Source organism: Salmo salar, chromosome 01 (genome assembly GCF_965601325.2).
Source record: "Salmo salar chromosome 01, fSalSal1, whole genome shotgun sequence".
NCBI classification, from domain to species: domain Eukaryota; kingdom Metazoa; phylum Chordata; class Actinopteri; order Salmoniformes; family Salmonidae; genus Salmo; species Salmo salar.
The window spans coordinates 12,599,466-12,621,196 of record NC_138291.1 but is presented as its reverse complement, the minus strand read 5'-3'; the positions used below and the strand labels follow the sequence as shown (position 1 = coordinate 12,621,196).

Sequence of the window (21,731 nt, the reverse complement as noted above, 5' to 3'; positions counted from 1 at the left end):
TTTATCCAGCCGTGCAAATACTGCCCCCTAACCCTAACAGGTTAACATGACTGAAAGGACTTGTTAACTGACCTGTTGATTTGTTTGTTGTTCCAGGCGGAAGGAGAGGATAATCTGAAGAAGATGCAGCTGATGGAGCTGGCCATTCTCAACGGGACGTACCGAGACACCAACATCAAGACACGTACGCTTTACATCCACACACACACTGCACAAAGGTCCTGTTTGGATCCACATTGACTAATGTTACACACCAACGCTTATCATTAATCGTCTTAATCCATCTGTTATTGTAATAACCACTTAGAACCTCACAATAACCACAGTGAAGAATAGATGCTCATGATATACAGTTAACTGTGTGCCTCTGCCTCATGTTTTGTAGTCATTGCAGTGCTTTTTTTTATTTTATAAACTTATGCACTTTGCTCTGAAGTGTTGTCTAAGATGTCCGACCCATGTATACCTACCTACTAAAACCACCTGTATCCAAGTATATCAGTTTCCCCTCCCTTCCTCCCGCTGGTCCCTCTATGTGCCCCTTCACCCCCTCCCATATGGATGCAATCACAGTTTGCTGCAATGTCGGGGTGGCTTCTATATGCCTTCAGCGCACTGCAGAAATCACTCGCTCATCTCTGCATGACGTAGTTCACTCATCTGTTACAAACACTGTTTATTTTTCCCATCTCCAAAGTGTTACTTTCTTTAGATTTCATCCCACCCAGAGTTCCCGCAGTTCTGCACTTTCATGTCTCTTTGATGGCTGCTTGAAATTTGTCACAATTTACTGTTTGCATCATTATTATTATTATTATATTAGTAATGTTTTGAGCATTTTTTTTTTCTGTCCAAAAAGTAATGGCTTGTTTTGAAATAAAAATCTAATTTGTAAAATGTGAAATGATTTGACTTGGCAGACATTGGTTTCTCACACCAATGTCTGGACCAGTGTCTGGTTCTCTCGGCTGTGTTGCCAGACCTGCGATACTCAGCATGAATTAGTCACCGAGTCACATGTAAAACATTGATCAATCCGCCCCCGCTCTCTGTGATGTTCACCATGTCAGAACATTTGCAAATGCAAAACAATTTGGAAAATCTTTTGTGGATTTAGTATGTCAGCCAACCAAAATGGTCTAACGGTCATGTAGCAGAGTGGAGGGCATCAGAATTGTTTTTATAGTCTGGCAGATTTCAACTAGTCTGTCCAAAGCAGGGCCTCATTGGCCCAGAGAGTAGTCCAATAGACTGGATTGTCTTTTTGGGGGATTGACGTGATCCTCCCATTGGTCCTTATCAGAAACTTTCACGCCGTCTCTCCTCTCCATGGCCACCGGCTCCATTTCTGTTGGCTTGTGCTGTCAGCAGTACATGAACTCGTAGTTGTCATGGTGATTGGTATGCTTAATATGGTCTGTGCATTGGTGTTGAATGCAGCGTTTTTGCTTTTTATAGTTTGGTATGGGGTTCTTTTTATTATTTTCTTGTTTACTTAATTTTTTGTTTGCTGGTTCACTGTGATCATTGCATGTTCTAATTTTCCTTTTTTTCACCCCTCCCCCCCTTCTCCCCCCCTTTTCCTACTTTTTGTGTTTTCCAACTCTCGCTTCTCCACTTGTGATTTTGGTCAACCGCACCACCACATCTCTACCCCCTTGTCTTGTATCTCTCTGTCTTTCTGTCTTTCACTCTTGCTTATGGCAGACCCCCTTGCGTTCTCTCTTGCAGCGGCGGCCGCCGCCGCTCAGGGCCCCCGTCTAATGCAGGCCCCCCAGGGGCAGTTGATGGCCCCCCATCAGCAGATGAGGCCCCCCACACCGGCAGGGCCCCCCATCATGAACATCATCCGACAACCCCAAATGCAGGGCATGTTACCCAATGGCACCCCAACCCTGGTGCCTCCCTCACCAGAAGGCGGCATCCTCTACGCCTCCCCGTACGACTACCCGTACGCCCTGGCGCCCACCTCCCTGCTGGAGTACCCCATCGACCACAATGGGGTTCTAGGTAAGCGACCCTGGGGCCTGGGCGGCGGCCCCTTTAGCCCCGGACAGGAGGGCAGCTTGTTTTACCCTGGGTTTATGGACGCGGCTTCGATGAGCCACGGTCAAGACTTGTTGAAAGGTAAATATGTCGTATCCAGCTGAGAAAACAGGGTTGTTATGGGTGTGACCTTATGACCTGACAGCTGAACAGGACTAATGCGCTAACAAAGGGCAAGGGGGACAGGGAATTTATATTTTTTTTATTTTAGCTCATCTTCCCAGCATCCTTTTCCTGGCTCAGGTTTAGTTTTACATTTTAGTCATTTAGCAGACACTCTTATCCAGAGAGACTTACAGGAGCAACTACAATGAAGTGCCTTGCTCAAGGGCACATCGACAGATTTTCACCTAGTCGGCTCTGGGATTCGAACCAGCGACCTTTCATTTAATGGCCCAACGCTCTTAACCACTAGGCTACCTGTCGTTTTCTCTCTGTTCTGCAGCTGCCATTATACTCCCATGCAATATGAGTTGCCTTGTCTGAAGACACTCTGGCAGGGACATGCACGTGTGCACACTCCCGCGCTCTAGCTTTTTTATGCTCTCGCCAGCGGCAGATTCAGTCTGGCAGTGGATCCCCCTGGATTTCAGCAGCTTTTGAAATGAGTATTACTTTTTTTCCCAGCTAGCTCTGTGCTCTGGCCTTGATGCCAGTAGAAAGTCCCCTTTGTCCCAGTGGGGATGTTCATTAAATTCACTGTTCTCATTTTTCCCATTGGCTCAGTTTTCACGCTTTTGAACTTCAACTTAGTACGAGTCACCGACATTCCCCAGTCAATATGTCAGCCGTGGGAATTACATTCCGTAGGTGCGGGTGTGTATACACACCGGCGTGCACGCTCAAAGCAATATTCTGCCGAATAAACATTTAGATGTGACTGACGATAATATCTCACATTTTATGGAGGCTGTCGCCCTCTAATTTGACCAAATAATGACTGTATGTCACTGCATACCTTGTCAAGTTTTGACAGCGGGCCTTTCCTGTTTGTGTCGCTACCTTAATGACATGCCTGAGGTGTTGATCCTGACATCATGAGACGGCTGATACACAGGTGCCATGTTAGCTGACCCGTGTGTCCGTGAAGGAGGTGCCTGGGGGAGCTGTTCTGTAGTACAGAACCTACTGGATTTTCTCTCTAATTTGGAGGGGACAGCAGCTTAGCGCGTTTTATTTACTCGCCGTATTGATCGGCGCCTTCAGCAACAGAGAGCCACCAGAACACAACAAGCATCTGGCTCTGTTATACCTGCTCAGGACTCTGAGGAAACTTCAGGACATCTGGTGCTGCGGAGTGGAATGTGGGCGGACTGGCTTGGTCATCAACCAGCACTGTGAAACGTCACACAGCTTGCCTGCCTCCCCTGCCAGGATAGATAGATATTAGTCTAAGGGCTGTTTGGCTGTTCCAAATGTGATGTAACCGTCACTGGCTTAATCCACCACAACTCTCCATTCCAGCATGGAAACCTACCCAAGCCTTCTTATTTTAGGGCCAACATTCTGAGTTGTCTCCTTTAGAAGTGCTCACTTGATAACTGCAGAGAAGAGAGTTTACTAGTGTACCATTTGACAGGATACCCAGATGGTTGTCACGGTGACCTGTTCTGTGGGGACGGCCACCATTTAGCCATTGAAGGGCTCTGACACAAATCTCTTTAAACGCTTTCTGGGTAATGAAGAGCAGAGAAATATGGCCACCCCAGCATCACTCTGCCATCTCTCTGTCCCCGAGATCTGGGAGGCTATCCTTCCCCGGCTCACTAAATCAGAAATATTGACATATCCGCATAAAAGCCCAAGAGCTCCGACCCCTGAGTGCTGAAATGGTGTCTCGCTGACTGCACTGAGCTCTAGCTAGGCTTTTAGAGAAACTTTTAGATTGTCGGACTCGTTGCATTAAGGATTTACCTTGAACACTTTTCAATCTGGGATTTGTTTTGGGTCATAGACTAATTGTTTATCTCTATGCACAGTCACAGTTCCTATGCAACCAACATAGTATTTTACTCCATTTCCGTGTATGATATCAGGAGAAACCACACTAGGGTAATTGAAATGTCTGTCTTCATTTGTGACAAATATTCAGAGAGAAATGAATGCTACTGCCAGTGAGCAGATTGATACTGAGAGATGTAGAGATGTGAGAGAGCCAGGTGGTGTCTTGCACTATCCAATTAGGATCTGAGCTGCATTGGATTTTCACACCTTTCAAAATCAGCCAATTGTTTTTCTTCCTCAATCCCCCCCGTCTCATATGGAAGATGAGCTTTTTTTTCTAGATAGCTTTAGTCCCCCTGCCCACTGGTTTCCACAAATCCTCTAACACTGAGTACTGTGAAGTTTTACTACCTAAGTTATACATTTGTAGATATCAAATTAAAGCAAATGTTATTTTTTCTATGCATTTTTCATACATGTCTGTCATGTTTATGTATATTATAATGTAATGTATAAGCAGTATATGTAAATGTCAATATGTATTGTTTTTCCCCTCCTAAAGTGAACGGTTTCTAACCTTGTGGACTTGTTGCAATCTAGGTGCAATGGCTACTAAAATGAGACGACATGACTCGCGCGTCCATCCTTACCAAAGGATTGTGACCGCAGACAGAGGTTAGTTTAGTCTCTAGGATGCTTTACTTTGCCTGTTGATTGCATTGCCTTATTTGCCTTAGTTGGGGATTTCTCGTGTTTTTATATACTGCACATTATGCATATTATTTTACATACATAGTACTCAGTATAGAACTATATTTCAATGCTCAGGCAAAGCGATGTTAATTGCTTTGGTTTACATGAACTGTGACCCTTGGTGACAGAACAGGTAGCACGCCGTGTTCAAGCTACATTTTCTTAACATTCCTCTGATGTGAGATTAGATCCTAAAATAGGTCAGCCTTGTTTCCATCATTCCATTTGTTTTACTTATGAGGAACAGAGTGGAAAGCGACTGAACACGAAGTAGAAAAAGTAGACAGCAGTACAGTAGCCACCAGGCATCATTTTTCCACTTGGTTTATGTCTTGATTTTTGTTTTCTGTAAAAAAAAAAGACAAAATTGGGTTGGACGGACATGCCTAATCAAAGCTAGTTAACGTTCTCCCTCCGGTGTGTTTAAGTATTGAAATGTAAAAATACATGGACCTTTTTTTGATATTTCAGTTGTACACGAGGTACTGTCATTTTATATTTTGAACATTTTATAACAAGTGTATTTATGGTTCCTGTATATACTGATAATAAAGAAAAATAATTGGGGGAAAGTAATCTATTCATTACGTAACACTAGCTACTGTTATTCATTATGTAACACTAGCTACTGTTATTCATTACGTAACACTAGTTACTGTTATTCATTACGTAACTCTAGCTACTGTTATTCATTACGTAACACTAGTTACTGTTATTCATTACGTAACTCTAGCTACTGTTATTCATTGCGTAACACTAGTTACTGTTATTCATTACGTAACTCTAGCTACTGTTATTCATTACGTAACACTAGTTACTGTTATTCATTACGTAACTCTAGCTACTGTTATTCATTGCGTAACACTAGTTACTGTTATTCATTACGTAACTCTAGCTACTGTTATTCATTACGTAACACTAGCTACTGTTATTCATTACGTAACACTAGCTACTGTTATTCATTACGTAACACTAGCTACTGTTATTCATTACGTAACACTAGCTACTGTTATTCATTACGTAACTCTAGCTACTGTTATTCATTACGTAACACTAGCTACTGTTATTCATTACGTAACTCTAGCTACTGTTATTCATTACGTAACTCTAGCTACTGTTATTCATTGCGTAACACTAGTTACTGTTATTCATTACGTAACTCTAGCTACTGTTATTCATTACGTAACACTAGTTACTGTTATTCATTACGTAACACTAGCTACTGTTATTCATTACGTAACACTAGCTACTGTTATTCATTACGTAACTCTAGCTACTGTTATTCATTACGTAACTCTAGCTACTGTTATTCATTGCGTAACACTAGTTACTGTTATTCATTACGTAACTCTAGCTACTGTTATTCATTACGTAACTCTAGCTACTGTTATTCATTACGTAACTCTAGCTACTGTTATTCATTACGTAACTCTAGCTACTGTTATTCATTGCGTAACACTAGCTACTGTTATTCATTACGTAACACTAGTTACTGTTATTCATTACGTAACACTAGTTACTGTTATTCATTACGTAACTCTAGCTACTGTTATTCATTACGTAACACTAGCTACTGTTATTCATTACGTAACTCTAGCTACTGTTATTCATTACGTAACTCTAGCTACTGTTATTCATTGCGTAACACTAGTTACTGTTATTCATTACGTAACTCTAGCTACTGTTATTCATTACGTAACTCTAGCTACTGTTATTCATTACGTAACTCTAGCTACTGTTATTCATTACGTAACTCTAGCTACTGTTATTCATTGCGTAACACTAGCTACTGTTATTCATTACGTAACACTAGTTACTGTTATTCATTACGTAACACTAGTTACTGTTATTCATTACGTAACTCTAGCTACTGTTATTCATTACGTAACTCTAGCTACTGTTATTCATTACGTAACTCTAGCTACTGTTATTCATTACGTAACTCTAGCTACTGTTATTCATTACGTAACTCTAGCTACTGTTATTCATTGCGTAACACTAGCTACTGTTATTCATTGCGTAACACTAGCTACTGTTATTCATTGCGTAACTCTAGCTACTGTTATTCATTACGTAACTCTAGCTACTGTTATTCATTACGTAACTCTAGCTACTGTTATTCATTACGTAACTCTAGCTACTGTTATTCATTACGTAACACTAGCTACTGTTATTCATTACGTAACACTAGCTACTGTTATTCATTACGTAACTCTAGCTACTGTTATTCATTACGTAACACTAGCTACTGTTATTCATTACGTAACTCTAGCTACTGTTATTCATTACGTAACTCTAGCTACTGTTATTCATTGCGTAACACTAGTTACTGTTATTCATTACGTAACTCTAGCTACTGTTATTCATTACGTAACACTAGTTACTGTTATTCATTACGTAACACTAGCTACTGTTATTCATTACGTAACACTAGCTACTGTTATTCATTACGTAACTCTAGCTACTGTTATTCATTACGTAACTCTAGCTACTGTTATTCATTGCGTAACACTAGTTACTGTTATTCATTACGTAACTCTAGCTACTGTTATTCATTACGTAACTCTAGCTACTGTTATTCATTACGTAACTCTAGCTACTGTTATTCATTACGTAACTCTAGCTACTGTTATTCATTGCGTAACACTAGCTACTGTTATTCATTACGTAACACTAGTTACTGTTATTCATTACGTAACACTAGTTACTGTTATTCATTACGTAACTCTAGCTACTGTTATTCATTACGTAACACTAGCTACTGTTATTCATTACGTAACTCTAGCTACTGTTATTCATTACGTAACTCTAGCTACTGTTATTCATTGCGTAACACTAGTTACTGTTATTCATTACGTAACTCTAGCTACTGTTATTCATTACGTAACTCTAGCTACTGTTATTCATTACGTAACTCTAGCTACTGTTATTCATTACGTAACTCTAGCTACTGTTATTCATTGCGTAACACTAGCTACTGTTATTCATTACGTAACACTAGTTACTGTTATTCATTACGTAACACTAGTTACTGTTATTCATTACGTAACTCTAGCTACTGTTATTCATTACGTAACTCTAGCTACTGTTATTCATTACGTAACTCTAGCTACTGTTATTCATTACGTAACTCTAGCTACTGTTATTCATTACGTAACTCTAGCTACTGTTATTCATTGCGTAACACTAGCTACTGTTATTCATTGCGTAACACTAGCTACTGTTATTCATTGCGTAACTCTAGCTACTGTTATTCATTACGTAACTCTAGCTACTGTTATTCATTACGTAACTCTAGCTACTGTTATTCATTACGTAACTCTAGCTACTGTTATTCATTACGTAACTCTAGCTACTGTTATTCATTACGTAACTCTAGCTACTGTTATTCATTACGTAACTCTAGCTAGTTACTTTAAGTCTCCTTACCACTAATCACACTGTTGGTAATTTCCATTCCAACCTCGAAAGAAACTAAACCATATTTATTTTTTTGTACTTTGTTCGACCTCTCTTGAGTTTTGGTACTGGGGCCAATGTAGCGCTTTGATTAAAACGTTTTAATTCCGGTTGGGGGCTTAGTAGTTGAGATCGTGATGTAACAACCTCATGATTATAACAATATTAGCTAGCTGGGTTTGTTTCTTGGCAGGAATTAGTGGGAATAAGAGATTGCAGTAATTTTATTATTAAAATGTCATTCCAGTCTCTCCTTGCTGCCACTAATATCCTTTCTATTTTTTCTTTCTTTTTGTTTGTTTTTTGTTTCTAACCACCTAGCCGCCACCGGCAACTAACACATGACCTTCTGACTTCTGAACTCTTCACCCAATGACGAGCCGCCCCAAGCCTGCCTGCTGATCAGTTAACTGGTAATTGCCTTTTGCTAGCCTCTCGGGACGCAGTGAGAAAGAGGTGCCTGCCCTTAGTTACCCTAACATGTTTTTGATTTAAAAAAAAACATTAAAAAAAAATATATCACAATCTCATAGAAACACATCAAACCCAAGTTATTATTTTATTGATTTCTGTTCATTGAGTTGAATTCTCATTCTCTCTCTTTCTTTTTCTTCATGAATCACAAACTGGGGAGATGTGTGTGTTCTAATGAATCTGCACGTAATTATAAAATATATATATATTTATATTTAAATATGTATATAAATTATTAAATAATCTCAATAAAGATCCCTTCCTCCCTGTCGACCTCCCCATACCTGCTCTGATTCGGTGACCTCACTAATAATTACTGAATAATGCTAAACGGGAACTGAAACCAAACTGTATGCCCCCAGGTCCCTCGTTCCCTCCCCATTCCACACTTGCTTGTGGGTCATTTGATAGAAAAGGAAATGGAAGGAAAGAGAAACTACACTCACACCAACTTGTTGATTCTCTGTCATTTTCATATGTAGTCGTGCGTTATGAACCTCTGAGATGATAATGTGCTGACACATTCTGGGTGTGCCCTCCATGGTTGCCTGTTAAAAGCATGGCTAAATTGACTACAAATGGAGCTTATTATAATTTGTTTTTGTTTTTCTTTGTTTTTACTTGATTTTTCTGTTTTCTCGTTATTACATTCTAATGAGCTCTTTTGTGAAGGACTAGCCAGACAAAGCAGGTTGTTAGAATTTAAAAGGTAGCTTTTGAAGTGGCAGGCCTATCATGGGCAGTTAGCAGAAGCTAGGTGGGGTGCTGGGGCAGGGTGATATGGGGAAGAATCAGGATGAGAAGCGGTGTTTCTATTACTATAATGAAAGTAGGATGGGTTGAGGGCACAGTGGATATATAGTCAACTAGCTACTGAACTTAACTATGCTCCTCCACACTGTGTCCAAGCCTGATCTATTTAGAGAAATTGTGCGAGCTGTGATCTAAAAGACAAAAAAAAGTATTGTGTGCATATTTAGCCAAAGGGTTTCCAGTTGAATTATATCTACATAAATATGTATTTAACCGCAGAGGGCTCTCCGTCATTTTAGCGTTTGAAAGGGTGTGATTTCATGGTTGCGTAAGTAAAGCTGTAGTTCCCCATGAAGAGACAAAGGCGATTAACACTAAAGATGGCTACTGGTGGAGGGGGGATCCTGATAGTGAACTTTTGTATATATTTCCTTTTCTCTTTTTTGATTTTGCCTTTTTGTTTTTGGTTGTATCCACACCCCTGGCAAAGAATGCATTCTCATTGTGCGTTTCAGCATTTGGCCAATTCTCTATGCTAGTGTGTTTTTGTAGTTTTCTTTTAATCTCTTTCCAATTTGATACCAATCAAGTCATCCTGGGGGACGGGATACTTGCCCTCATGCAAATATGCCTGTTTGAATTCAAATGACTTTGGGGGGAAATGTATTTATTTTTAACCCTCACCATACCAGTTTGAAGTCCCCCAATTAGCACATCCACAATGTGTCTCCATGAAGGTATAGTCCAGCTCCTGAGCCCTGACCGTTTCTTTAACTCTTTCTCAAGAACAAAAATAGGATGTGAAAGCCATGCCTGCCTGTTCAAATTGCTTTATACATACCTGTTTTTATATATACACACACATACACACACATACACACACACACACACATACACACACATACACACACATACACACACACACACACACACACACACACACACACACACACACAGAGAGAGAGATACACATGTAGATACCTGTCATTACATATTAAAGATGGAGAACAAAATGAAATACTCTTACAGGGTGCTGGAGAAGAAAACATATATATTTTTGGCAATTTTAGCTTTTTATACTTGCAGTTACAAAATATGAGAAAAAAAAAAGTACAAAAAAATAGTATGCAGAAAAAGGACATGTGGCGAAAATGCTGTGTTACTTTGGATATTATTGGCTTGGAAAATAAAAAATAAAGACCAAAATAGTCATACCTAGGAACATTGCAAGGATGTAAGTGTTACAAAGAGGGGTTGAGAGAGACACAGAGAATATTTCTTTTGTTTTTAAAGTTAGAAGAAGTGCCTTATCGACGGTTGTTTCTTTTTCCAAGTGTTAACATTCTGTTCAGTAATATCCAGCAACAACTAGGAAACTGCAGAGAGGAACGGCTTCTGTATGCTCTCTGAAGAGTTGAGCAGGGTAGCTCCGTCATTATTGCTGAGCTACTGAAGTTATTCTATGCAAAAAGAATAGCAGTCGTATGACCAGCTAAAATATGTGCCATGGTTCGTCTTCCCAAGTATCAGTTCAGTTGTTTTTTTTTTGTTTTTTTTTATTATTATTATTATTTTTTTATAAATCTTTGGCCCTTTTCTCTGCCATCGGAACAAGTTTCATTTCTTATTTCTCTGCGTTTTGATTTAACATGTTATCCTTGTCTTGTTTTCTGGTAACTGTGATTATTCTACAAAGAACAAACTGCCAATAGCAACGCAGAAGTCTGCCAGGACATTTTATGAATAAATTGAATATAAAATGAGATTAAGAGGGGAAAAGCCGTTTGCATGTATACCTCTGTTTCAAAATCTGCAAACTGATAACATCCACTCTAACAATGCTTTCTCACTACGGTTGGGGAATGTAGCCAACCCGTTTTATAATCCTATGACCTAAAGACCCGAGAGGGTTTTCCCAGATGCTCTTCGGAGCTCTTCAGATTGGGGGGGGGGGGGCTGGATGACATGTATTGATTACTATGTTAGTCAATATGTAGCCATTCTGGAAGTGATCGACATACAGCTGGATGATATAGCAGAGAGACTAGAAAAGCGCCTTGCCTCCCTACAGCTAAAATGATGAGGCCGCCTGCACTCTTAAGGTCCATACTACTGAGTAGTGTTGGTTCCAGGTGTGAATACTGGAACAGGTGAAGACCCGCACATGGTAGAACAAACGATTACATCCAAAACTGAGGCTTGAATGCAAAATAAAGATGGTTATTAGAATATCATGCCCCAAAAATCATAGTGCGAGAGAGTGCATAAATGAAAGGTGAAAATAAAACAAACGTTTTGTCCTTAGGCCATCTCTACAGCTAACACAACTTCACAGCCAAGCAGTTTTCAGTTATTGAAACAAAAAAGGGGTATATCTAATCAAAGAAAAAAAAGACTATTAAAAAATCAATTGAGACATGAATTCTAAAGTATTTTACCTTCCCTGGCAGTCTGATACTATTTATTTTTCTCATACATGCTTTACACAGAAAAGGTCAATATGTTTTTAGTGTTATGAATTATTCTTAATTTAAAAAAAATATATATTTTTTTTTTTAGAAATGCAATATTAACATGGAGCAAGATATGACAAGCATTTTGACAGTATTAAGAAATGTTCCCTCATACAATGGCACAGCGTGTTGTAACATTGCAAAGGTTGGTTTAGTTCATCAGGTATATGGTGAAAGCTACCGTATTCTCTGGCCTGCCTAGTACGATGTATGATCATGTAATTTACAGCCATTGTTAAAGGTTTATAATGTATTTTTCTAATCTCATTTTATATGTATATTATAAAATCCTTTTTCTGACTTTTTTTGTTGTTGTTGATGAAGCCCACTGCAAATTGTTTTTGAACCCCCCCCTTTACATCTTGAAATCTGTCCCTCATTAGGAGTGTTTCCTTTCCTAGAGTTAGATTTAGTTTTCTTGCCAACTCCTAGCTTGTTTAACTCATTAGTGACTTTTCGTTTCTTGTCATAAGTATTTTTACATGCTTGCTTTTTAGTTTTCATGGTGTGTGCTGTTATATTTCTTATTAACCCCTTGGCATTTATTTTAATAAAACATTCTTAGTAAGAATTTTACTAACTTGCTGATATTTTGTTGTTCTTGTTTTTAACAAGTTTAATGGATGTACGACCTTGGTCTGGTTCACGGACTAACACAATTAAAACTGGTGTCTGACCACCAAACACTTACACTGACCTGCTTGTACACACACACACACACACACACACACACACACACACACACACACACACACACACACACACACACTGTCTAACTGGAACCTGTGCACGAGCTGATCCGTCCCTCACTCTTGCTCACACACACTTCACCTGTGTTGCTGAAAAGATTCATCTACACACTACATAATCCCAATTCCAGCACCGCTGCTGTCTCGTCCCTCCTTTCTGTTTATCACCACTCTCTTGTGGTTTTGCTCTTTGTAGGAGAACCAGGTAGCTGCTCGCTGTAACTGGAAGTGTAGGAGAACCAGGGAGCTGCTCTCTGTAGGAGAACCAGGGAGCTGCTCTCTGTAGGAGAACCAGGGAGCTGCACTCTGTAGGAGAACCAGGGAGCTGCTCTCTGTAGGAGAACCAGGGAGCTGCTCTCTGTAGGAGAACCAGGGAGCTGCTCTCTGTAGGAGAACCAGGGAGCTGCTCTCTGTAGGAGAACCAGGGAGCTGCTCTCTGTAGGAGAACCAGGGAGCTGCTCTCTGTAGGAGAACCAGGGAGCTGCTCTCTGTAGGAGAACCAGGGAGCTGCTCTCTGTAGGAGAACCAGGGAGCTGCTCTCTGTAGCTGTAAGTGGAAGTGTAGGGTTGCAGGTGAAACACTAGGGTCCAACACAAATGTCCAACTGAAACCTAATATGCTGCTCATCATACAGTATCTCAAGGCAATCTGCCTTGTGTAGGATTAACTCATCTGATTCAACACCAATCTGCCTGGTGTAGGATTAACTCATCTGATTCAACACCAATCTGCCTTGTGTAGGATTAACTCATCTGATTCAACACCTAGCTGATTCAACACCAATCTGCCCTCCCGGGTTTGAGAGGGGGAGCGAGTGGGAGAGCAAGAGAGAGAGATTACTGTAGCGCAGAAGATACTAATGTACATATAGCTATGACCCCATACACCGTTATTACAACCCATTCAAAATTAACTGGTCCTGCAATGTGACGCGTACTGTTGGGAAGTGGACTGTCATCTGATGTTAGACACAGCTGGAGCCCCTATACAATTCCTGAAAAGGCTATCCGTTGCTATAAAGTTCTACTACTATATTTACTCTTAAGTAATTCTACAGGTTATTGTAATGCTTTCACAGGGCCGTTTCACTAAAGCACCAGCCATTTATCTACAGGGTGAACCAATTGGTCGGTTCTATTTAGGTCATCTGTGCCTTTTAACCATTGTTGGTCATTTTCATATTCAGGTGTGAAGTGTAGACTTGGAGTAGATCAGACAATGATCAGACAATGACACTAGAAGGGATTACTTGAAGTGCTGACGTAGTATTCTACTGCCTTAACCCATTTCGCAAGAGTCTAAACGATAGTGTTGACAATGCAACAAAAACTTTGGGATCAAATTAGAATGAAGATATTAGCTTCTATTAGTCGCTTTGTAATTCGACTCGATTCACAGCCAGCGCCTACTAAAGTCTCTGTTCTGTTTCACTTCTTTCCTCTTTGCTTCTTTTCTTCACTAATTTCAGGTGTTCAGACTGACACATGAGCCAAGATGAGCTGTTATTAATCTCTTTTTTTTATTTTTATGATTATACTTTAACCCACTGGGTGTTGCCTCCACAATTTCAAAGTATCTCTGCACAAACAACTTCGGCTTTAACAATCTAATTCCTTAGTTTCCACAAACAAGTGAGTAAAGCGCATAACATTTAGACTTTCTCCGCTGTCTGAAATTAACACATCTTCCCTATCTGATGATGGGTGCGTTTCTGTAACACTTGACTTTAGACAAGCAATAAAGAAAAAAATAGATATCAATGGGAGTTTGTCAATCCAAACTTTGGCATATTTCCATCCAGAGCAATGTTTAAGTAATACTTGTTGGGTCTTCTAACCTTTCTTATATATTTATGCAGTTAATTGTAAAAAAAGAAAAAAAAGAATCCTCTCTGCCCCCAAAAAATGGCCATAACTGGAATCCGCCTTTTTAGCAATGGGTGTCTTTATGCTGTCTGAAGTGTAAGTGTTGCCTTTTATTTTTCTGTTGGCTCGTTTCCCGAGTTGAGCTGATGACAAGAATATGAAGTGGCAAGTTATTTGTCTGGTGTGCAATGCATTACAAACCCTGCCTGCACGATTGCATCTGGAAATAAGTGCCTTTTTGTGAGAGATTTTAAAAATGTATATATTGTGCCAATTACTAGTATCTCTCACTTGCCTTTTTGTTGAGCACTAAAAATGAAATTCCTTAGCTATTCCTGCACACTGTAGATTGATCGTTTTTTGTTGTTGTTGAACTGGAATATTTAAAAAAAAATCTTTTGGTTTAAAAAAAACATCTCAAGCCTTCTATTTCTCGTATGTAATTGGACCACAATATGCATATAATAGCTGTGTAGGGAAGCAGTCCTATGTGGTTTGAATGAATGTCTTGTTAGTCCTGGACTGTGTTACTACTACCTTACCCCTGTATTGTCAACGAGTATATTTCTGAAAACATTCCTCAAACGTAAGTCAAATTATGACAGCAGGTTAACCCATTAACGTGGTCTCAATGACGTAGCACTCAGGGTTCAAAGGGTAATGATACCAAAAATTGGAATAACGATTGAAGCCCCATTGGATTTTTTTACGATTATTTTTTGTTTGTCACTGATCTGTGTTGAAAAAATGCTTAAAAACATTTCTCAGTGATCTGCTATAGAAGTTCTGATGCATGTAGGGGGGCTCTACATCTGAGAATTGTTGTGGAGTTGTAAGGTTTTATGTGATGTAGTTTTGTGTGTTTTGTTTTATAGAGGACTAGAATAGGATTCTGAGTAGGATATAAAACCATGTATTGTCAATTATGTTGCTCAAACCAAAAAAGGAAGATGTCATGTGTACAATAAAGAACCACATTTACAAGTGGCCTGTTGACTGCTCTACTTGGCCTTGTCTGGCTTCTCTCTGTTCTGCTGATGTCATCTATTTGGAAATCTAGGATGCCAGCATTTCAAGGTACATTTAGCACAAAGGAACACAGGAAATTACATACAAAATTACAGCAAAATGCAAGATGGTGTCTTGAAGCAAGAAGACGTCTGGAAATGGATGTGTTTACATATAAAAGGATCAGAACTTAAGTCTCCTTTCCATAGCTGGCATTTTAAGGTCAAATCAATCAAAAGTCCTTCCCGACCGGGGTGGTTTTGTCATTTGAGGTGACTTTTGCCTCAAGGTACTGTATGGTGCGACTGTTGAATGGCTTTTTTTCCCCCCCTGAAGACTTGACAGAAGACATGTACAGCTGAAGTGGGAGGTTTACATACACCTTAGCCAAATACACACAATTCCTGACATTTAATCCTAGTAAAAATTCCCTGTCTTAGTTCAGTTAGGATCACCACTTTATTTAAGAATATGAAATGTCAGACTAATAGTAGAGAGAGGGATTTATTTCAGATTTTATTTCTTTAATCACATTCCCAGTGGGTCAGAAGATTACATACACTCAATTAGTATTTGGTAGCATTGCCTTTAAATAGTTTAACTTGGGTCAAATGTTTCGGGTAGCCTTTCACAAGCTTTCCACAATAAATTGGGTGAATTTTGGCCCATTTCTCCTGACAGAGCTGGTGTAACTGAGTCAGGTTTGTAGGCCTCCTTGCTCTCACACACTTTTTCAGTTCTGCCCACAAATCTTCTATAGGATTGAGGTCAGGGCTTTGTCATGGCCATTCCAAAACTTAGATTTTGTTGTCCTTAAGCCATTTTGCCACAACTTTGGAAGTATGCTTGGGGTCATTGTCCATTTGGAAGACTAAGCTTTAACTTCCTGACTGATGTCTTGAGATGTTGCTTCAATATATCCACATAATTTTCCCTCCTCATGATGACATCTATTTTGTGAAGTGCACCAGTCCCTCCTGCAGCAAAGCACCCCCACAACATGATGCTGCCACCCCCGTGCTTAACGGTTGGGATGGTGTTCTTCGGCTTGCAAGCCTCTCCCTTTTCACTTCAAATATAACGATGGTCATTATGGCCAAACAGTTCTATTTTTGTTTCATCAGACCAGAGGACATTTCTCAAAGTACAATCTTTGTCCCCATGTGCAGTTGCAAACCATAGTCTGGCTTTTTTATGGCGGTTTTGGAGCAGTGGCTTCTTCCTTGCTGAGCGGCCTTTCAGGTAATGTTGATGTGGGACTCGTTTTACTGTGGATTTAGATACTTTTGTACCCGTTTCTTCCAGCATCTTCACAAGATCCTTTGGTCCTTTGCACCAAGTACGTTAATCTCTAGGAGACAGAACGCGTCTCCTTCCTGACCGGTATGACGGCTGCGTCCTCCTATGGTGTTTATACTTGCGTACTATTGTTTGTACAGATGAACGTGGTACCTTCAGGCGTTCGGAAATTGCTACCATGGATGAACCAGACTTGTGGTCTACATTTTTTTTTTCTGAGGTCTTGGCTGATTTATTTTGATTTTCCCATGATGTCAAGCAAAGAGGCACTGGGTTTGAAGGTAGGTTTTGAAATACATCCACAGGTACACCTCCAATTGACTCATGATGTCATTTAGCCTTTCAGAAGCTTGTAAAGCCATGACATTTTCTGGAATTTTCCAAGCTGTTTAAAAGCAGTCGACTTAGTGTATGTAAACTTCTGACCCACTGGAATTGTGATACAGTGAAATAATCTGTAAACAATTGTTGGAAAAATTACTTGTGTCATGCACAAAGTAGATGTCCTAACCGACTTGCCAAAACTATAGTTTGTTAACAAGAAATTTGTGGAGTGGTTGAAAAACGAGTTTTAATGACTCCAACCTAAGTGAATGTAAACTTCCGACTTCAACTGTATACTCATAATCCTGATCCGTTCTTCCAGTAGTAGTAAGCAAGTATTAATTACTATTGTTAATATTACTGCACTGTCGGAACCAGAAGAACAAGCATTTCGCTACACTTGCATTAACATCTGCTAACCATGTGTATGTGACCAATTAAAATGTGATTTGAGTAAGCAAGTACAACACAACGGCATTTCCAATAATACATATTTTAATAGGTTGTATATTCCATGGACTTCTGTGGCTCAGTGGATAGAGCATGACGGTTGCAACACCAGGATAAGGGGTTTGATCATCAATACATACGTTCATCAGCACAGAAATCGATGCTCTTGCCAAGACCACGGACTAGAAGCGTCGCATCCCATGAATACCACGTGCTACTGATAGAGACGTTTTGGATTAGAAACACACCGTAAGCCTGGAGTTCAGGACATTCATTTCTAACTCCCTGGTTCTCTACAGTAGAGGAAGCTGGTAGGAGGAGCTATTGGAGGACAGGTTCATTATAATGTCTGGAATGAAATGGAACGGTATCAGATATTTGGAAGCCACATGCTTGACTCCGTTCCATCTATTCCATTTTAGCCATTACAACGAGCCCGTCCTCCTATTGCTCCTCTCACCAGCCTCCACTGCTCTACGGATAATTAACTCATCTTTGTGTCGAGCGCCACTTGATTGAACAGTGAGCCAGTTCAGTTCGTTGACATAGAGTTGGTGTATGTTTCAATGGGTCTGCTGATTACTCATTACTATGTGCTAGCAGGCCCCCTGCTTGTCATGCTGTTAGCAGCCTAGTATTATTGCAACGACAAAACAGTTCTTTAGAGGCCACTCAATTGGACAAATGGACAATGGGAAGTTAAGTATAATCTCTCCTCTCTCTGTGTGTAGAACTTGGAGATGCAGCTGTTGAATAGGATTGTGGGGGGTTGTCTGAGGGCTTGTGGAAGTGACTTTTACATGTATGTGTCTTGCAGGAGGGGGAGATGGAGAGGAGGGATGGTTGGTTGCAGGTAAGATTCAGCAGAGAAGCAGTTGTTGTGGGGGCCAGCTGCGAGTACAATCGGAGGGAAGGGGGTCGAGTGGAAGCGTTGCATCATGAGTGACCGATGTTCCTGGAATGAATGTGGGGCATTCATCAGGAGTGCAGCTGTTTCTCTCTCTCTCTCTCTGTGTGTGTGTATGTGTGTTTTCAGAGTAAACAGTATTGGGTTTTAAGCCCAGTTAGGATTAAGCCCCATCAATTGTTACTGAGAAAACAGGCAAAATCCATTTGAGTTTGATATTCACACAGATTCATGTAGGCTTGTAGCATAACTTATGTATAATATGATATCATCTAGCTATGGTAGTCGACCTCTCTTATCAATCCCATGCTTTTGTCCCAAAAAGCACCACAAGTGATGGCTAAAGTAGACAAAAACCATTGCCATTTTTCAGATAAGATCACGATTTTCATCAAGCTGTCCGAACTCATTATTTCTGAATGACACATACGTTTGATCCTATTTGTAACATTTCATACATTTTTACAGTTTTGCATTTAACAGCACCGATTTACTGGGTTTTGGGTTTGGTGCACATTTTGGTTTTGCCCTTAGCGCTACACAGCTGATTCAAATAACCAACTCATTAAGCTTTGATTATTTGAATCGACTGTGTTGTGCTTCGGCAACAAACAAAATCAGAAAGTGCACCCAGGACCAAGTTTAGGAAACCCTGGTGTAGGTGGTAGTCAAGTGACCTTTATACCGCTCGTCTACACAGTAGCTGAATGGCTGATCTCTGTGTGAGAGGGGAAATGAAAAAGCTGACCCAATTTAATACACCTGTCTCCGTGCACTCTGCCCCTTCTCTCACTCACATTTCACATCTATATTTTGAGCACAGCCGTCCACAGCAGTCCAAAGATAGGTAGTGTGATTCCACATGGAAATTGAACATTACCGTGAACATTCATTGTCATATAGATCAACAAAATCACACATGCAGTACGTATTTGTTGTGAAGTTGATACCAATTTCACTTATAATGTAATATTTACTCACAAAATTTCTCACCAAGATTGAGCAACCCACATTCAGGTGAATGGGGCGGCAGGTAGCCTAGTGGTTAGAGCATTGAGCCAGTAACTGAAAGTTGCTAGATCAAATCCCTGAGCTGACAAGGTAAAAATCTGTTGTTCTGCCCCTGAACAAGGCAGTTAACCTACTGTTCCTAGGTTGTCATTGTAGATAAGAATTTGTTCTTAACTATCATGCCTAGGATGAGGTGGGGTGTAATGGCGATGAAAGTATGATGGTAATCTGTTTTTCCCACAATCGAACACTGTCACCACCCCTCCCCCCCCCCCCCCACGGGAGAAGACAAATGACTACATTGTCCCTGGATGTGTACTTTCTCTTTGGGTGTAATTAATCTCAGTGCGGCGGGTGTAAACATTAAGAAGGACACGCTTTTGTCTCCGATTCATCTGTTCTGTCAGATTTACATCCCTTGCTAAATCTGGGCGTGGCACGGCGGGGTCCCTCCCCCTGAGTCATGGCTGCAGTCAGCAGAGAGACAAACGACGACAACACGGAGAAGAGATCAGACACGAACGTCACTAACACCCAATAACAGACAGAAACAACCCATTCCATCGCTTTCAGCTTGACGAGGCCATAAGATGTTCTGTCTAGCCTAAGTTAGGGCATGTCTCGAATGATACCGGCCATGTCCGAATACCAATACTTTAGCCTGGGCAGCCTCTAGTGAGCGCTATGGATCTCATCTGGGCTTAACTTGCCCAGACTTTTTCTGCCTTCTCGCCATTAAATCGAGTTTAGGAGGAAATCGAAGCCTTTCCATCCTGAATTAAGATTGTTTTAAGTACGAACTGGTTGCCGGGGGGACACAAGTGTATTAGCGGCTGGGCACATTAAGTCTAGACAATCGTGGAGATGCATATGGCCCACTAGCAGCTTCCCAGGCTACCCATACTTGCGTTCTAAATAGTAGGCTGATTGCGTATGTGAAAATATATAATTTTATTGTGTGAAATGTTGTATGCTTTAAATGCCAGGATGTCATACTGGTTTCAACTTTTCATGTAGTAGAATTAGCTGCACTATTGATGAAGAGAGCAGCATACCACCCTGGATACCACTGCTGGCTTTCCTCTGAAGTTAAGCAGGGTTGGTCTTTGTCGGTCCCTGGATGGGAAACCAGATGCTGCTGGAGGGCCAGTAGGAGGCACTATTTCCTCTGGTCTAAAAAAAATATCCCAATGCCCCAGGGCGGTGATTGGGGATGCTGCCCTGTGTAGGGTGCTGTCTTTTGGGATTGGATGTTAAATGGGTGTCCTGACTCTCTGGTCACTAAAGAGTAGGGGTGTTAACCCTGGTGTCCTGACTCTCTGGTCACTAAAGAGTAGGGGTGTTAACCCCGGTGTCCTGGCCCTCATACCATCATGGCCACATAATCATTCCCAGCTTCCAATTGGCTCATTGATTCCCCTGTAGCTATTCCCCAGGTCTTTGCTGTAAATGAGAATGTGTTTTCAGACAACTTACCTGGTAAAATAAGGGGTAAACAATACCTGATAATTAGATAAGAAGATGGGCTGTAGCAAACAATGCAATTGTGCATTAGATGATGCTTTCCCAGGATGGTAATATGTTGATTTACACTGAGTATACAGAACAGTAGGAACACCTTCCTAATATTAAGTTGCTGCCTCAGAACAGCCTCAATTTGTCAGTGTATTTGTATTTATTATGGATCCCCATTTGTTCCTGCCAAAGCAGCAGCTACTCTTCCTGGGGTCCAGCTAAATTAAGGCAGTTTATACAATTCTAAAACATTGCAATACATTCACAGATTTCACAACACACTGTGTGCCCTCAGGCCCCTACTACACCACTACCACATATCTACAATACTAAATCCATGTGTATGTTATCTGTCTGTGCCAATGTTTGTTTTGCTTCAGTCTCCGCTGTTACATAAGGTGTTTTTTTTATCTGTTTTATAAATCTAATTTTACTGCTTGCATCAGTTACTTGATGTGGAATAGAGTTCCATGTAGTCATGCTCTATGTAGTACTGTGTGCTTCCCATAGTCTGTTCTGGACTTATGGACTCTACAAGGTGTCGAAAGCATTCCACAGGGATGCTGGCCAATGTTGACTCTAATGCTTCCTGCAGTTGTCAAGTTGGCTAGATGACCGTTGGGTGGTGGACCATTCTTGATACACACGGGAAACTGTGAAG

At 40.5% G+C, this 21,731-nt stretch overlaps 1 protein-coding gene across 4 annotated transcripts in view; it reads left to right on the top strand.

The window, feature by feature from the left end:
- The window catches only part of qkia (QKI, KH domain containing, RNA binding a), a 106,978-nt gene extending 94,460 nt beyond the window's left edge, over window positions 1-12,518 (top strand). Inside the window, exons 5-8 of one of the 4 annotated variants that reach the window (XM_082965934.1) lie at window positions 97-184; window positions 1,732-2,010; window positions 4,591-4,665; window positions 8,524-12,518. In XM_082965934.1, coding sequence (XP_082822060.1) covers window positions 97-184; window positions 1,732-2,010; window positions 4,591-4,665; window positions 8,524-8,540 — 459 coding nt within the window. In that variant the 3' untranslated portion in view covers window positions 8,541-12,518. Of the gene's footprint in view, window positions 1-96; window positions 185-1,707; window positions 2,128-4,590; window positions 4,666-8,523 lie in introns of all 4 variants that reach the window. The other 3 variants (XM_082965890.1, XM_082965920.1, XM_082965882.1) reach the window with 3 other exon arrangements.
- The last annotated feature ends 9,213 nt before the right edge of the window (window positions 12,519-21,731 follow it).